This window comes from Rhinoderma darwinii, chromosome 5 (genome assembly GCF_050947455.1).
Source record: "Rhinoderma darwinii isolate aRhiDar2 chromosome 5, aRhiDar2.hap1, whole genome shotgun sequence".
Taxonomy (NCBI): domain Eukaryota; kingdom Metazoa; phylum Chordata; class Amphibia; order Anura; family Rhinodermatidae; genus Rhinoderma; species Rhinoderma darwinii.
The window spans coordinates 332,285,574-332,303,448 of NC_134691.1; the positions used below are offsets into that span (position 1 = coordinate 332,285,574).

Below are 17,875 nucleotides of genomic sequence, written 5' to 3' on the forward strand. Positions count from 1 at the left end.
ACTGGCCGGTGTAAAAGGGCCTGATGACATTACTTACAATGTTGCTTGCCCTTATTATTTGGCTTCTCTCCTGATACCTGAATGGGGGGGGGGGACATGAAACGAGTCTCTGTAACAAGAAGTGACCTCTACTGTATAGCAGCTGTATCGCGCTCCGTGTGAAGACTGTAGTACATGTAACTTGTTTCCAGGCCGGAATACTAGTCCTATAAGGTACTATTAATGGGGCTGTAAACAGAGAGCTGACCATATATATTTATCAAATGAATGGCTTTCCATGTAATATGTGGACCACTGTAGTCTGCAAAAGCCATTGTTTTAGTGCTCTGGTTCGTGGGGGGGGGGTCCCGAGTGGAGGGAACCCCCCCCCCCCCTCTCCTCCCTGACATCCATATCCCCTAATAGGGCTTAAGGAATAGAGTTTTAACACATCTTTAAAACTTGGTGGGAAAAAAAAAAAATTCATGGAAATCCTCAGTCCTGTTTTCTTTCAACAGCTCAAATGAAAAAGTAGAATATCCAGGAACCCTGTGTTGCCGTCCATATTTGCAGCCATGTAGGACGGCCTTGACTGCTCTACTCCCCACTCTCCCCCCCCCCCCCCGATCAGCTGTTGTCATGGGGAACTCCGCGATCAGCTACACAGGGAAAGTGGGGTATTACATGCCGGCCATTCGTATCTATGTGTCATCTGGATAATACAGGACAGATCCTCCAGAGCCAGAGACCCTCTTTGTAACCGTTCTCCACTAAGGAGAAGATCATCCTGAAGAGAGGACCCCCCTCTGTTACCTCAGAAATCCCTAATAGGGTGTTATTTGGCTACATTCACATTCACACGTCTGCCTAGAAAGCTGAAACCTGTTAAATCAAATAAAGATATCGATGGAAATAAATCTGCATGTTCACGCCGTCCACATCGCACCAAGTAGCAGCGTAAAAGAAACCTTCATGTCACGATCCTCTGATAAATTAAGAGGACTTGTACGGAGATTGCGAACCGCCTGACAGGACGCCGCCGTTATACATGAATATTTGTTATGCTTTTGTTGTACTATTTACCATCACTTTACTCCTTTTTTTTCAATTGAATAGTAGTTAGGAAAACCGCGTAGCTCACATGTCACACTGCTCCCGTAACTGCTCCGGAAACAGCGTAGATCAGCGAGGTATGCTGTTTCCGTAACTCCCAACCATGTAGTCGGGAAGTGTCTGGGAGTCAGCGTGAGCGCAAAAAGCTAGAAAGGGGTTTACGGGGCCCCGTTCTAGCGATAGGTGCGGGTCCCAGAGCTGGGACCTGCATCTATCTGACATTTATGACATGTCTCTCATGGGAAAACACCTTTCTATGGGCGCCATGTAATACTTTACGTTTCAGACTAATGGCCGTTGGTTTACAGGTTACATACACCAGTATTTCGTGTTATATATATATATATATATGTATGTATGTATGTATGTATGTGTGTGTGTGTGTGTGTGTGTTATCAATGTGGTTGCCATGGCTACATCCAGGGTCTTGTATACATATAGACTTGTACCTGGACATAGACGTAGGCTCTGCATGCACTTCCAGTAAGAGAGGGATCCCATTCGGGATATGGCGGGGGCAGACACGAGGAAAAGTTCCGGCTTTAGGGGGCTTTGAGATGACTTGCTAAAGGGAAGGTGGTGGGTGAACCTGCCAAAAGATTACCCACGCTGCATGCATATGTAGGCACAGAAGCCCCATTGGCTCACATTAGGGCCTTCTGTCTGCTTAGATTCACTAATAACTAAAGGAGTCCTCCTCATGATAAGGCTGGAGCTACATGGTGAATGTGTTTGCCTGAGATGAAGATTGCAATGCAGGTATGTGACATCGTATCTCATGATTGTCAATATGGTCGCGTTGCGGCATTCCACGAATTGTCTGTCGCTACCAATCCAAATCTGCTAGATTTTTGGTCGCAAGTCACACACACCTTATCATAGACTGCAATGCAAGTTGTGTGCAACTGCAACATTTGGTCTTTTAGCGACTTGGTGGTTGCTTTTTGTTTTTTTTTGTTACAGCCGAATCGTAACTCTAAAACCGTTGCGCAGACAAAACGCAGAAACCTTTACTTGTGCGACTTGTCTGAGACTTGGAAGCTGCCGTGTAGCTCTAGAGCCAAGAGGATTTTGGAGAGACACCTGAATACTTCAAGCCCCCGGACCTCTAATAGGTGTACACACTATCCCCCTAAGTGTCCTCTTACACCGCCCGACGTGGGCCGTGTAAACGAGCGCCGATCACCGAGACAGCTCATTGATCGAAGCTCGTTTGCTCCTTTCATGAGGAGCCATGTATTGGGGACAAGGACTTGTTACTACGATCGCTCGTCCCCATACATTTCCATCATGTCAGCAGCGCGTCTCCCTGTATACACGGGTCAATGTACGGCCGATAACCATAATATTGCTGCATAAACCATTGCTTGTTCGTCGGCTGATCGTCGTCCTATTTACACCGGCCAATGATCGGGAACGAGCCTTCATGCGAACACTTGTTGCCCGATAATTGGCCGGTGTATTTTACAGCTCTTGACTGCCGGAGTTCATCTTTTGACATAATATAGTTGAGAAAAATGACACCTAATAGACGGCCTCACAAAGTGCCAGTCAGGGCTGGAAAATAGTTGGTCATATATATCCGGAGTCCTCTGACACTCTGGAGCTAAGAAGAGTCACGTGACTCTTTCCTGACTTTTTTAAGAAAGTTCGGAGGCCATATAGTGGGCAACATTGTGCCCACTTGTTTAACTTTTATTTCACATTTAGAGTACGTTCACACACAGTTTTCAGGTGTATTTCGGGGTGTAAACGCCTCGAAATACGCCTGAAAAAAAGGTAGCTGAACGCCTACCAACATCTGCCCATTGAAATCGATTGAATAAACTGCATTTAGTTCAGATGGGGCATATTTTTACGCCGCCGTTTGAAAAAACGGCACGGAAAAAGGAGCATGTCACTTCTTCATCCGTTTTTGGGGCTTTTTTTCATTGCGTCAATAGAAAAACTGCTTCGAAGAATGGATCAAAAAAAACGTTTTTCGGCTACAAAAACACCTGAAAATCAGAGGATGTTTTCTCTGAAAACAGCGCCGTAGTTTTCAGCCGTTTTTACTTGAGCGTGTGAACATACCCTTATAGGCCTAGTTCACAGAGTTTTTGGGCGCTGTTTTTGATTTGGAATCTGCGCCAAAAACCGCCCGAAATCACCTCTTATTGATTTCAATGGGAGGCAGAGGCGTTTTTTCCCGCGAGCAGAAACAAACGCTTGCGTGAAAAAAAAGCGACACGACCTTCCCGCCTCAAACATCCCGTTGAAATCTATGGGAGACTTTTTTTGACACTGTTTTTCCTTTGCCTGTTGAAGAAAGAGGTAAATAAAAGCGACAAACGCGTGTGGTACAAAATCACTTTAAAAAAAAACGGAGCTGATTTTTCCAGGCAGAATTTTGTGTGTGAATTGCCCCATACACGGGCCATAATACAAATGGCGGCCGTCCAGGTGACCGGTTCCCTTTCAATAAACCATAGACCCCCATGTCAGGGTCGTGTATTAGAAATCTTTGATGTAAGAGACTCGGGAGGCGCGAGACGTCAGTAATTGTCTGATCGTTTGTAGTTTGCGGAGAACTTCGTGTAGGAAACCTTTGAGATCAACTTCTGCTGTACTTGTATAATTCATTCCAGTCAGTGTCAAACCCGCGAGAGATGTCACTTTGAATAGAACAAAACTAGGGCAATTTCCTTAGCGGTGTACAAAAGTGATCTTCCCACACAAAATTCAATAAAAACCTCGGCAATTGTGCCTTAAGTACAGCGCTCATGTAAATAAGATCCGCTAATTGTCCTCGCTCCGGCTCCGCCACTGCCAAATAGGATTTGGATTTTTATTTTTATAAAATGTAAACTAAAAATCCGGGTCTGCGCGGTGACGGCTCACCTTGTACCGGAGCGTCTCTGCATTATAGAATGACTCTCTAGAGAAATTACTTTAATCTGATAACATGAAAAGTCCGATAATCCGGCACTTCCTTCCGGCAGGATGATTGGAAATTAAACAGAACAGGCGATACCCAATAAGAAAATTCCTAGGAAAATAAAGTTATAATCGTAAATTTGATTTAAACGATACTTGATCGTCTTAATATTACTTTTGATCCAGATTATAGGGTAACCCGCCACTTGTTTGGTCCCGTTGGATTAAAGGAACGTGACTATGTCCGTGGGAAGGGGTGTTCTGGTTATCCGGTGTGTGTAATGAGTTACACAATTTTTTTCTAATATACTTTTGTGTATAAATTCACGATTGTTTGTTTTAAAGATCTCTGCTTGCTGTCAGTGAATGGGAACCATCATTGTTGACCTCCAGATGGCGAACATCTGGCCATGTGACGGTCACAGAGCTCTGGTAACTGTAACGAGCCCTGCACCTGTGTCCATCACATGACCAGAAGAGATTTTTAGCCTCCGGAGAACAATGATGATGGTTTCTATTCCGTCACAACAAGCAACGGTCTTTAAACTGAGAAATTGTATTAGAAAATGGCATAACTTATTCTATAGTGAATAAGCTTTATTTGCCGACACTAAAACCTCATAAGGTAAGTTCAAATGTATCATGCAGATTTTTGCAGGGGATGAAAGTCGCGCCAAATACGATATGTTCTAAAAATCCATGTGTGTTTTTTGTTTTTTTTTCCACCATGTGTGAATGGGGTTTTGTGAAATCCCAATCACTGGCATACGTAGTACTGTATTTTGTTGCAGATTTTCGGCGCGGAATCTGCCACGTATGAACATACAGGACACGTTAAAGTGACGGTCACCAGATATATCACTTTAATTTACGGCATCGAGCTCGTAACTGCTATCAGAGCCTCTCCATGCCCCCACAACTCTTGATTGGCGGACTAGCCTGCTCTGTAATTCTCCTGCATCACTCGGCCTGCTCCACGGCATTGATAAATCAGCCCAGACAATCAGTCAGCAAATCTAATCAGCCGCAACATCTGCATTGAGTTTCTTCTCTCCCCCCTCTGCTTGTGTGGGTTTCCTTCGATTTCTTCCTACATGCCATAGAGTTACTGATAGGAAAATTGTCCCTAGTGTGGAGATTAGATTTCGAGCTCCATTGTGGGCACGAACCGATGTGACTTATTGTTTGCGTACATCGCCAATATGCAAGCGCTATATGAGCCACCGGAACTTTATATACAGGTAATGAATGATATGTGATGAATAGTAGTTGGAGAAATACAGAATTAGATATTCTCATTCTGATACAGTCTCTATAGAAAGCCATGACCAATTAAAACTCCGGCATGCAAGAATTAAAGGGGTCGTCCAGTTTAGAAAACATATCGTCATGTACTCTATTAGGAAATTCTGGGTTAATAGAGGGGGGGTCCTCTGTTCAGGATCCTCATCTCTTGCCCAGAGTGGAGAGCGGTTACAAAGATCGTCTCTCTCTCCCTGGAGGCCGTGTCCTGTATTACACACACTACGTATTGATATGAATGGACACTGTAATGCATAATTTCTCCTGTGGTGGCACTGCAGGGAAGTTGAACACTTACTGCCAGGTTTCAGCACAGATTAGTCGATCACTAGGGGTCACAGCAGGGTGACACTTTGTGATGAGGTTATTGTCACTGGATTCTTTTGAGATGGTCTAAATTGAAGAACCCCTTTAATGATTATTATCCTTCTTCCTTACGGTGTTTGTTCTCAGAGGATGTAAAGCAAGTATTTGGCCAGACCACCATTCATCAGCGTATACCGTTCAACTGGGGCTGTGAGTTCATCCAGCTGCACTTCGGCAAGGACCGCAAGAGGCTTCTGCCCTATGCTGAATTTACTCAGTTTTTGCTGGTGAGTACTGAGATGGTCGTGTTGTATGTTTACAGGGGTATTCCAGCAATAGCAAGTGACGGCATATCACTAGGATACGCTGGGACCTCCACCGACTGCTAACACGATGGCCACTCTTTTGCATTATTCCCTCCACAGCGCCACCATAGTCCGGGTGCTGCATATCACGTCCCTTCTATTGAAAGGGGCTGAGCTGCAGTTCTCTACACTTCTCCTGAGCAGCGCTGTGCAGGGAAAATGCTGATAGCGGCTCGACCCCTCTGCTCTCACGGTCACTGCGGTAGCTGTAGTTGGACCCCACACGATCAATAAATGGTAATGATAAGCCGTCACTTGCTTCTGCTGGAAACAGATTTCTTGTGCTGAGATTTACATAGAAACCAAGTCCTTTTAGATTTGAGACTTAGTCCATGTTCACACCGTGTGGCTTCTGTCTTCTCTTATATGCAGACTCTGCGCCTAAAACAGGACGTAGTCTGCGGCAATTCTGACAGTAATACATATGATTGTGCTGTTTTATGCTCTGGGAAAAAAAGTGTGGTGGAAAAGTTGTCAGTGGAGCTAATCCGTAAGAGCGATCCACTTCAGCTACGCTGATTATCCTGCGTTTTTGCGTATTATGACTGTGTGAACATACCCCAGGCCTCATGCAAACGACGGTGTTCGGTCCGTGATATACAGTCCGCATGTCGGCCGCATTTCCTGGACTGAACGCACTGCAGGGAGCCGGGCTCCTGGCATCATAGTTATGTATGACGCTAGGTGTCCCTGCCTCCCCGCAGGACTACTGTCCCATGCTGTTGTAGTCCCGCGGGGAGGCAATGACTCACAGCGTCATATATATTTATGATGCTAGGAGCCCGGCTCCCTGAACTCTGTTCGGTCTGGGAATTGGGGCCGACATGCGGTCTGTATATCACGGATCTGACACTGCAAGTGGCCTAGGGCTTCATGCACACGAACGTGTTTTTTGCGTCCGCAATTCATCCACAAAAATTTCAGATGAATTACGGACCCATTCATTTCTATGGGCTCATGCACACGACCGTGGTTTACATGGTCCATGCATTGGCCGGGAGCCCGGACCGCAAAAAGATAGGACAAGTCATTATACGGCCACATTTGCGGTCTGGGCTCCATTGAAATCAATGTGTGCACGGTCCGTGATTTGCGGACGGCCCACGTATGACACACCGCAGCCGTCCGTGCACACGGCTACAGCTATGTGCATGAGGCCTTAGGCTGAGTTCAGACATGGCAAAATTGCTGCAGATTTGTTGTGAAATCACAGCATGCATAAGGTCAAATCCACAGCACAACCGAGGTAAAATCGGAGTGTAACACATGCAGATTTTTTTCCGCCGTGTCTGGCTTTACCCTTTTTGTGTTTTTTGTTTTTTTTTTTCATTTATTTTTCCTACCCAGAGGGTAGAAACTTAGAATCACGATCGATCATTTTAACAACAAACCAATCCACAGTAGAGGATCCTTTCTATGTAATGTATAGACTTTTTTTATAACGCACTCTTTTTCCGGTACCAGAGGATTAGCAGTATCTCAAATATTACCCTCTGAATCGCTCTGGAGAAAAGGAACTTTTTAGGCCGTGGTTTTGTTTTGTTTTGTTTTTTTGTTTTTTTTATACAATGCCCCTTTAAAGGAGTCCCACATAAGATGGGGACAAAAAAAGAAGACGTTTTCTGGTTCGACAACCCTTTTAAAGAACATTGAAAAAAATGTGCAAACCTCTTTTAAATATCTTCTATGATGAGGTCTGATCGCTTGATGTTACAGGCCCAAAGCCTGAGGCTGCACAACTGAGAGGATCTGACGACAACGTTGTCTTTGTGATCTTGTGCGGATCCAAATCAAAACGCACTCAACGTAATCTTACCGCGGTTTGCGTGAATGACCTGATCATCGAGGTGTACTATTAGATCATGGGGCGGGAAAGGGGGTAAGGGCTACGTGGAAGTCCCCTCCCCCCAGTTAATAATGTTCTCCCGTGCAAGCAATACATCGGCTTATTTTTTAGGTTTCCTTCAGTTTCACAACTTCCTAGCATGCACCCTATACGAGGATGAATGGATTGTGCAGGCTTCTTGTCACTTACAGCGAGCCCCTGGTCCTGGCGAGCATCCTGGCATTCTGTGCATGAGTTATGCTCTCGTTACAATGTCTAGACCTTCGGCTGTAGGCAGCTGGAACCCAAGTGTACTCGGAGACGCTTGTTTAACTTCACTTTCTTTTCATGTCGCTCTTAACCTGGACCAGATGGGGACCCAAACGCGTTTTATGTTCTCCTTCCGTACACTGCTCCATCAGCTGGAGGTCTTAAAAGCCACCGATAGCAAGAAGCCGGTGCGTTGCATCAGCAGCGCTTACATTTCCTCCTTGCAGCCGGCTGTGGTCAGGACTCCCGAGGAGGAAGCTGAAACATCCCATATCCTATTTCCTGAAAGATGTGCAGCCACATGAAAGCCGGAGCGCTGAACACGTCCATAAATCTGGAGGCTTCATTGGACGATCCATAAACCTCTTCCTCTTTCAAGATGTTTGCTAAAAAAAAAACAACAATGTGATCACAGATCTTTTTTTTTTTTTTTCCCACCAAACCCTTGACAGATGCTGTAAAATTCTGCTACATCGGCATCTGGCAGCCAGAAATTTCTGCAAAAAATCTGGCACGTGTGAACTCGCTCTAACGAGACGGAGCTGTGATGGGTGCAGGGTTCGTTACAGTGCAGTGATCAGTTCTCCGTCTTGTTAGGGAAAGATCACACGTGCCAGACTTGTTGCAGAAAGTTCTGTAACTTAAAGGGGTTGTCCTGGATTAGGGGCTGTGCACACTACGTTTTGGTCCTACGTTTAGCGTGTATGTCGGGGAAGCTCCTGATTAAGTCCACACGTGGCGTAAACGCTGCGGATTTTCCACAACGGAGTTCATGGCAGAAAATCCGCAGCATTTTACAGTAGCGGCAGGGTGGGTGAGATTTGAACAAATGTCATCCACAGTCTGCGTAAAAAAAATCTGCTGGAAAAACTTTCATAAATTGACCTGTGGTTCGGATTTCTTAATCGGCAGCACGTCAATTTATGCTTTGAAATCGCTTCTCTTCTGGTGCTGGCTTTCCCCGTTGAATTCAATGGGCAGGTAAGACCTGCAACAAATCGCAAATTTTGCTATCTTTTTTTTTTTTTTTGGAGTGTCAAATCTGCGATTCCACTGCAAAGATTGCAAATCAGACAAAAAAAAAACATTTTTTTTGTTAAAATGAATAAAAAGGCTTTGTCATAGCGACGCTTCCTTCTGGCCTGCTGGGATTGTTCCCATTTGACTGCTGCAGCCAATCACAGGCTGTAGCGGTCATTTGGGCTGCAACGTCCTCGCAGGACACTGGTCGCCATGACAATGGAGAATTAAACTTTTTTTTTTTGTATCCGCAGTTTCCTGTAGTGGACATTCCGCCCGAAAAACTGCACCACAATTTGGTGCCGTTTTTAGGGCAGAATTCCCTGCGGTTTCCAGGTCGGATACGCGGTGTACTTTTACACAGCCTGAGGGTACGTTCACATGACTGACTTTCGGGCCGAAAAATCGGAAGCAGGGTTAGTCACCCAGAAAACGGATACTAAAAAAAATAATTCGATCCTTAGGGCTAGTATACTTTTTTTTTTTTAAGAGACCAAAAGGCCGCCCTTAGGCCCCCTGCACACGTCCGTGCCCACGGGCGCAGACAGCCACCCGCATTTGCGGGCCGTGCTCCCATATGAAGTATTTGAGCATGGTCCATAAAAAGCAAAACTAGAACATGTCCGGTCTTTTGCAGAGCCTTTCTACGGCCCGGACACCTTCCCGTAAGTATATGGGAAGGTGTCCGTGAGCAAGAGAGTCACTGAAAAACGGCTCCAAAAACAGATCAAGAAGTGACATGCACTTTTCTGGCGGGCGTTTTTTTACGTAAAAAAAACGGCCCGTTGGAACAGAACGCCATTTTTTCCATTGAAATCAATGGGCAGATGTTTGGAGGCGTTCTGTTCCAACGGGCCGTTTTTTTTACGTAAAAAAACGCCCGCCAGAAAAGTGCATGTCACTTCTTGATCTGTTTTTGGAGCCGTTTTTCAGTGACTCTCTTGCTCACGGACACCTTCCCATATACTTACGGGAAGGTGTCCGGGCCGTAGAAAGGCTCTGCAAAAGACCGGACATGTTCTAGTTTTGCTTTTTATGGACCATGCTCAAATACTTCATATGGGAGCACGGCCCGCAAATGCGGGTGGCTGTCTGCGCCCGTGGGCACGGACGTGTGCAGGGGGCCTAAGGGCGGCCTTTTGGTCTCTTAAAAAAAAAAAAGTATACTAGCCCTAAGGATCGAATTATTTTTTTTAGTATCCGTTTTCTGGGTGACTAACCCCACTGTATGGCATACGTCACAGGTATACGTTTAACATATACGTTATAACAGGCTATAATGGCATCCGTTTAATGTATACGTCATGAACAGGTTCATGAGAATTCATGACATATACATTTTACGTTTACCAATAAACCTATGGTGGCGAGGCCACTGTTAAGGCGCCCGTCACAGCCTACGTTACAGCTATGCGTTGGGAGCTTTTCCCGGCGTATATGTTAAACATAGGCCAACAATGTGATGTGCACAGAGCTTTACAAAAACATGTCTGCTGTCCTCCCCAAACAGCACCACACCTGTCAACAGGTTGTATGTGGTATTGCAGCATAGCCCCAGTGGAGCTGAGCTGCAATGCCATACACAACCTATGGACAGGTGTGGCGCTGTTTGTAGAAGAAAGCAACCATGTTTTTCTAATTCTGGATAACCCCTTTAAAATCTGTTCCATGAATCAGTTTTTTTCTGCACCATGTGCAGGGATTATTAGAAAACCCATTCAGATATTTGGAACATTTGCAGAAATTTCTGCAACAAATATGCCACATGTGTGAACATACCCTAGAGCCAGGCACCTGTGGGATCATCACATGACCAGGACAGATTTTCAGTTATAGGCTCTGTCACCACATTATAAGTGCCTACATAAGTGCATGACGCTGATTGGTCGCTGATTGGTCAGTCTCATACACTCCTCTATACAACGCCCACTTGGTCAAAAGCTAAAAAACGCCCAGTTGGGCATTTAGAAAGTCATTAGCATAAATCTAAAATAAGTCATAACTTGGTCAAAATTTATCGTTTTTCTAAATAAAAAAACACTGCTGTAATCTACATTACAGGCCGATCACATCATGTACAAGATAGGCCACTTATAATGTGGTGACAGTCTCTTTAAGGTATACATTCAATGACCGCAAGAAGAGATCTTGAAAATCGTGAGGAATTCTATACACAAAGTACAATATTTATTGTATAATAAAAAGTTGAACAATTTTCGAATATATTTATTTCCCCAAAACAGAATACGACTTTAGTCTTTTTAGACTTCTTTGTGTCTGTGTTATTGACGCCATTTTCCTGTAATTGTAGGAGATACAACTGGAGCATGCGAGACAAGCCTTTGTACAGCGCGATACCGACCACACCGGAACTATCAATGCCATGGACTTCAGGGATATCATGGTGACTATCCGGCCGCATGTATTGACACCATTCGTAGAGCAGTGCTTGGTGGCTGTAAGTAAATCTTTTTGGATTCTTCTTTTTTTTTTTTCATATTACGTCATTTGTTTTTCACGTTTTTTTTCATGCGCTATGTATATTTAGAAATGTAGATAACAGAAAACCTTCTTGTAATCCAACCTCCTACTGGAAGACTACTACCTCCTTATTTTTTTTATTTTTTTTTTAAAAAGGGTAAGGCCTCCTGCACACATCCGTAGCTGTGATTACGGCATGGACGGGCCGCAATGTATCATTCGCGTGCCGTCCACAATCGCGGACCGTGCACACAAGAGATGTGCATTCATTTCAATGAGCCCGGATCGCAAATGCGGACCGTATAATGACATGTCGTGTTTTTTTTGTTTTTTTTTATATTGGCGGTTCGGGCAATGCGTGGACTAAAGCCACGGTCGTGTGCATTGGCCCATCGGATAGAATGTGTTCTATACTATCCGCAATTGCATTTGCGGATAGTATGCGGCCACAAAACTACGGTCGTGTGCACGACGCCTAACTAAACTTTTAGAGAACTTTTAACATAATGACGTCAGAAGTTTTGATTGGTGGGAGTCCGAGCACTGAGAACCCCTCCGATTGCTAAAACGAAGCGGTGGAAGCGATTGAGTGAGCGCTGCGCCACTACGTTTCCGCTCGACTTTCCCCAGAGCGGTGTACGGATTCATAGACTTTCTACTCCTTCTCAAGGAAAGCCGGTCAGAAACGAAGAGGCACAGCTCTCACCCCAGTGATTTCTTCTGCTACGATTTAGCAATTGGTGGGGGTTTCTCAGTGCTCGGACCTTCACCGATCAAAACTTCTGACATGTCACTATGACGTCAAAAGTTTTTTTAAAGTTTAGTTACCCTTTTTAAGGAGAACCAGCAAAGGGTACGGAGCATTAGGGCAGTGATTCCTGGAGAAAGTATTGAAATACCTTTCCTACAATTAAGGAAAGAGTCTCTCTAGTGCCCTCTATAGGTAGATACCCTAGAAGTCAATGGCTCACACCAGTCTAAGTAAAGGAGGTAGTTGGAGTTATTTACTTCAGATTTTATAAAAGGGGCTCTCCTCTTAATAAATTTGCCACATTTTTGCATGTCAGTGTGGCAGTGAAATCTACGCCTGCTAATAGATGTCAAAATTTGCGTAAATTACACCTAATCGAGCTCAAACTACATCTAGCCTAAACTTGTGTATTTATTTTTAAATGGAAAAAAGCGCCACTCTTCTCCACGGGCTGTATCTGGTAATGCAGCTCAGGCCTATCAACTTGAATGAGATGAGTCTGAGCTGCAATACCACACACAGCCCATAGACCACAGTGGCGCTGTTTTCCAGTAAAAAGATGTAAACCGTTCTTTGTTTTTCTTTTCCTCTAATCATATACAACCCCTGGGGTGTGACCGCCCCCCCCCCCCTTAACAGCTAACATCTAGAGCCATGTCTACTTTAATGGACCACATGTCATGTTTTACTGCCCCTGCAGTGGACCGAGAATTATTTTAAATATTTTAAACATTTTTTTTCCTTTTCTAATTACGTGCCACCCCTTTAAATTAATGGGGTTGACCACTTTGAAAAATCCTATTTCAGTGGACAACCCTCTTCACGCTACACTTGTGGCACTAACAGCAGCTCTCCAATATGGGTAACATTAGTGCCTGGTGAGAGCAGCGCATCCTCGTTATCTGCAGGAAAGCCGAGGCTTTTCGGATTTCAGTCTCCATAGGGTAAGAACACGCGCCGCGGTAACCTCAAGCGACCGAAACCACGCCCCCACGCTGAGGCGTATGGGCGATTACCAGCAAAATTGTGTGGCCATTTGCTATCGCACAAGGGGTATGGTTTAATAAGCGAGCGGCTGCCCCCCCCCCCCCCCGTTTCTTACTCTTAGGCCGGGTTTCCACGTAGGATAAGCGCTGCAGAATTACAGCAATGGAATTCTGTGCGGAAATTCTGCAGCATTTACAGTAACGGCAAAGTGGATGAGATTTCGAAAATCTCATGACCAGGCTGCGGAAAAAACCGCAGCGTAAATGTTAATAAATTGACCTGCGGTGCGGAATTTTAAATCCTTGAATTTATTGATTAACTTTTTTTGGGGGGGGGGGGGGGATGGAAAGAAACCCATAAATGTTGCCACTTTTTTTTGCGTTTTAGATTTACGCCGTTTACGGTGTAGTATAAATAACATCACTTTATTCAGCGGGTCGTTACGATTGCGGAAATACCAAAGTAATAGAGATTTTATGTTTTACTACTTTTACACAGTACAAACACTTTTTTTTTTTTTTCAAAACTTTGTTTTTGTGTCGCCGTGTTTTAAGAGCTGTAATTGTTTGATTTTTACGCCGATGCAGCGGTATGAGGGCTTATTTTTTGTGAGACGACCTCTAGTTTTTATTGGTACCGTTTTGGAGTAGATGCGACTTTTTGATCACTTATCACTTTTTGTCACTTTTTCACATTTTTTTTTAAAGACAGGATGAACAGAAAACAGCAATTCTGGCATTGGTTTTATTTTCTTTTTTACAGCGTTCACCGTGTGGGTTAAATATCGTAATCGCTTTATAGGTGGGGTCATTACTGATGCGGCGATACCAAATATATGTAATGTATTTTATAAGGGAAAAAGATTTTTATTTATTAACTGTATTACACTTTTTGACCGCTTTATTTTTATTCCCACTAGGGGACTTCACTCTGATCTTCTGATCGCTCTTATAATACACTGCAGTACTTCTGTATTGCAGTGTATTGTTGCCTGTCAGTGTAAAACTGACAGGCAGCGGCTAGGTCATGGCTTAGCAGGCATCCACTACAGGCAGACCTGGCGGCCTTTGTTAGGCCCTCGGCTGTCATAGAAGCCATTGGCACCCTGCGATTGCAATTGCAGGGTGCTGATTGGGTAAGAGAGGGAGCTCCCTCCCTCCAAAACCACTTGGATGCGGCGCTCGCTATTGGGCGCCGCATCTAAGGGGTTAAACGGGTGAGATCGATGTTGAAATCGATTCCTCCCGTTAGTGCAGGTGTCCGGCTGTCTTTAGACAGCCCGACACCCTCTTTACCCGGCACAGGACACTCGTGCCCGGCTTATGTCAGCACCATGAAAAGGCAGCGCTCTGGCATAAGTACCCTTAACGGCCACCGTGAAAAGGCGTATTGATGGTCGTTAAGAGGTTAATGTAGCTGGAGTGAAGTCTGCACGTAACACATGCGGATATTGCTGCAGAAAATCTGCAGCATTTCCGTCCAGTGTGGACACGACCCTAATGGGCAGATGATCATTGATAGATTCTGATTTAAACTTAATTAGGAGAATTTTTGAGGTTCAGCTGAAATTCCAGATCACTGGATGCCGTACTAATGAAGAATGTAATAATAATAAAATATTTGACTTCAGTTCTAAATCCTAAACCCCCCTCCCATCCCCTGCGGCATTTTTTGTGGAGATGGTAAGCGTTTGGTTCTGTTTTTATCGTTTCCTTCAGGGCGCATTATATATTGTGATGTTTCTACATTCATTACCTTAAATAAATAGACTTGTAAAACATTTCTGACCTCGGCAATATTGAAAGTTTACCCTTGTAAATCAGCGCGGGCCGAGCCGGTGTAATCCGCCGCCATATGTATTTGTTTAGGTTCCCGGCTTGGGCTTTCATGGAGTTTATTAGCAGCAGAAAAGTCTTCTCTTTGACAGCTCGCATTGTTGTCTTCATAAATCTTGACTCTATGTATGACTGACCATTTCTTCCGTCTCTCTCGATGTTTCCTCGCAGGCCGCTGGAGGTACTATATCTCATCAAGTCAGCTTCTCCTACTTTAATGGCTTTAATTCCTTGCTTAACAACATGGAGCTTATTAGGAAGATCTACAGTACCTTGGCCGGCAATAGAAAAGACATAGAGGTCACCAAAGGTCAGTTCTGGTGTCACATTTATTCATGTATTCATTTTCTTTTTAAATATATATATATATATATTATATTTTCTATTTTTTTTCTTATATTTAAAAAAAAAATCTGAAAAAAAATATATTTATTTATTTTTTTTACGGAAAAATCAGAAAAAAAAATGATTCTCAAATATTTTTTGCACCCGTTGGCAGTGCAAAAGTTACACCTGGGCCTTCTATCTAATGGCCAAGACATAACCTGCTGTCTACAATTTAAACGCAATGAAATTCCTTTTTAATCCGGCATTTGATAATCCGCCACCTGTTTCCAGCACATAGCTGATATTTCACAAGATCCGAAGCCGAAGAAGATTCCTCAGATATAAAAAACCAATACTTGGCCGAGAGCAGGTTTGGCCTGTACAGGCTTGCAGTCTCTGAATGTAAACACGTGTTCTCATTCACTGACAGCAAACTGATATCTTTGGGAATGCTGAGGAATGGAAAACCAAACTATACTTCCTTTCAAAGTTACTCTCCCGCCCAATCTGACCTCAGGCATGGAGGGCCATAACGGCGTGCTGGGCGGTACAGTTGGCGAGGCAGCCGGAAGACGTCCGGTGAGCATCGTGCACGGGTCTTATTTTAGTTAATCGGATCTGTGCATAATACTCACTCTGTCACACAGTTGCCTCGGCAGCTTTACCGCCCAGCGTGCAGTTACGGTTCTCCACTGAAATCGGAAAACCAGTTTAATAATTTGGAGCTCTGTATCAGAAAATCGCTGCTCTGATCCCTATAAAAGATATATTAATTAGCGTGGAATGTTGGACCTAAAAAAAATCTTTGTTTAAAGTTCTTCCAAGATAGACGAAATAAAGTCCAGTGGAAGATGAGATTTCTATAATGGAAACGGAGTGCCCAGCAGCACAGAGTGTTTCAGGAGGTATTTGCTGATCTTGTGGGAGACCATGACATTAGGACGGGGCAAATAAACTTATTACGATTAGTAAACCTCAAATCTAAACCCCAGAATATCCTTATTACTCTGGTAACATAACCCGATGGGCCCTCTAGTGCGCTATAAATTGTGGTCATCCCGCTGAATTGGCAGAAACTCGCACCTTCTGGTCGCACATTTTCTTGTCTGCTGTAACCGTTCATGCTTATAAGTTGGAAGTTTAGAGAGAAAATATCTGGAAGTAGTGATAGGATTGTACTTGCTGGGCTACAGTCCAAATTGGCAGCACGATGACACGTCCAAGGCGGCTCGCTGAGGAGGGCGGCGCGCTGAGGAGGGCGGCGCGCTGACGGTCAACAAGCCCAGAACATGATGATATCTCTTCCGTCTTGACCACATCTATAGTCGATACTCCTCTTGGGCTTTCTGTCGAAGCGTTCTTGGTGGGGAGGAGAGATTTCATAGCTAAGCTCCTTAAAAGAATACACCACTTTTCCTCAACCTAGTAACAACACTCCACAGTTTAAATCTACAGAAAATCTTTACAAATTCTTTGCTTTACTTCTCTTTCGTTGCTTTTTTAATTCTCTGAGGTTTTAGTCTCTGTCCAGAAAGCTAAATTCAGAATCTGCTGGCTTCCTGTTGAGAGCAGTGCATTGTGGGAGCTCAGATATTAGGTCACATGGCTGTCCGGGTGCAGATAGGTTCCAAGAAGACACCAAGAGAATTTTGTCTTTCACTTTGGATGTGAACGGAGAAGAAAATGACATATCGCTCAAAAATTATACGTAATACAAATTATTTACGAAGTTATTTAACTTATCGTAAAGATTTCAAAGTGTTTGAAGTGTTTAAAAGTAAAGCATTATTTTAAAGAAGCTAAACCCCAATGCAAAAGTCCCCGTCCCTTCGATCATCTCCTGTATCTGGTGATTACACACATTGCTGCATATCAGAATTGCCACAAGCGGCAACAATATATTGTACAGTGTCAGCCTTTTATTGCTGAGTAATCCATCATTCCAATGATATAGTCGTGTAATTGGAGTTTGCTTGTGTGATACACAATACTCTCCATTGCCAAGAGAAAAAAAATCACACTCCTTTTCCCTAAAACAAAATCTGAAGGAAAGGGAGAGTTAAAGAGATACTAAGATTTCAGCTTTCAAGTCTGCAGAATAGTGAGTGCAGCTCTGAAGTATAATACAGGATGTAACTCAGGATCAGTAGAGGATAAGTAATGTAATGTATGTACACAGTGACTCCACCAGCAGAATAGTGACTGCAGCTCTGGAGTATAATACAGGATGTAACTCAGGATCAGTACAGGATAAGTAATGTAATGTATGTACACAGTGACTGCACCAGCAGAATAGTGAGTGCAGCTCTGGAGTATAATACAGGATGTAACTCAGGATCAGTACAGGATAAGTAATGTAATGTATGTACACAGTGACTCCACCAGCAGAATAGTGAGT

General features: G+C 44.0%; 1 protein-coding gene across 1 annotated transcript in view; it reads left to right on the forward strand.

Moving 5' to 3' along the window:
* SLC25A13 (solute carrier family 25 member 13) overlaps positions 1-17,875 on the forward strand; it is a 117,462-nt gene that overhangs the window by 40,104 nt on the left and 59,483 nt on the right. Inside the window, exons 5-7 of the mRNA XM_075827743.1 lie at positions 5,764-5,903; positions 11,408-11,554; positions 15,322-15,460. Of these exons, the coding sequence (XP_075683858.1) occupies positions 5,764-5,903; positions 11,408-11,554; positions 15,322-15,460 (426 nt within the window). The remainder of the gene's footprint in view (positions 1-5,763; positions 5,904-11,407; positions 11,555-15,321; positions 15,461-17,875) is intronic.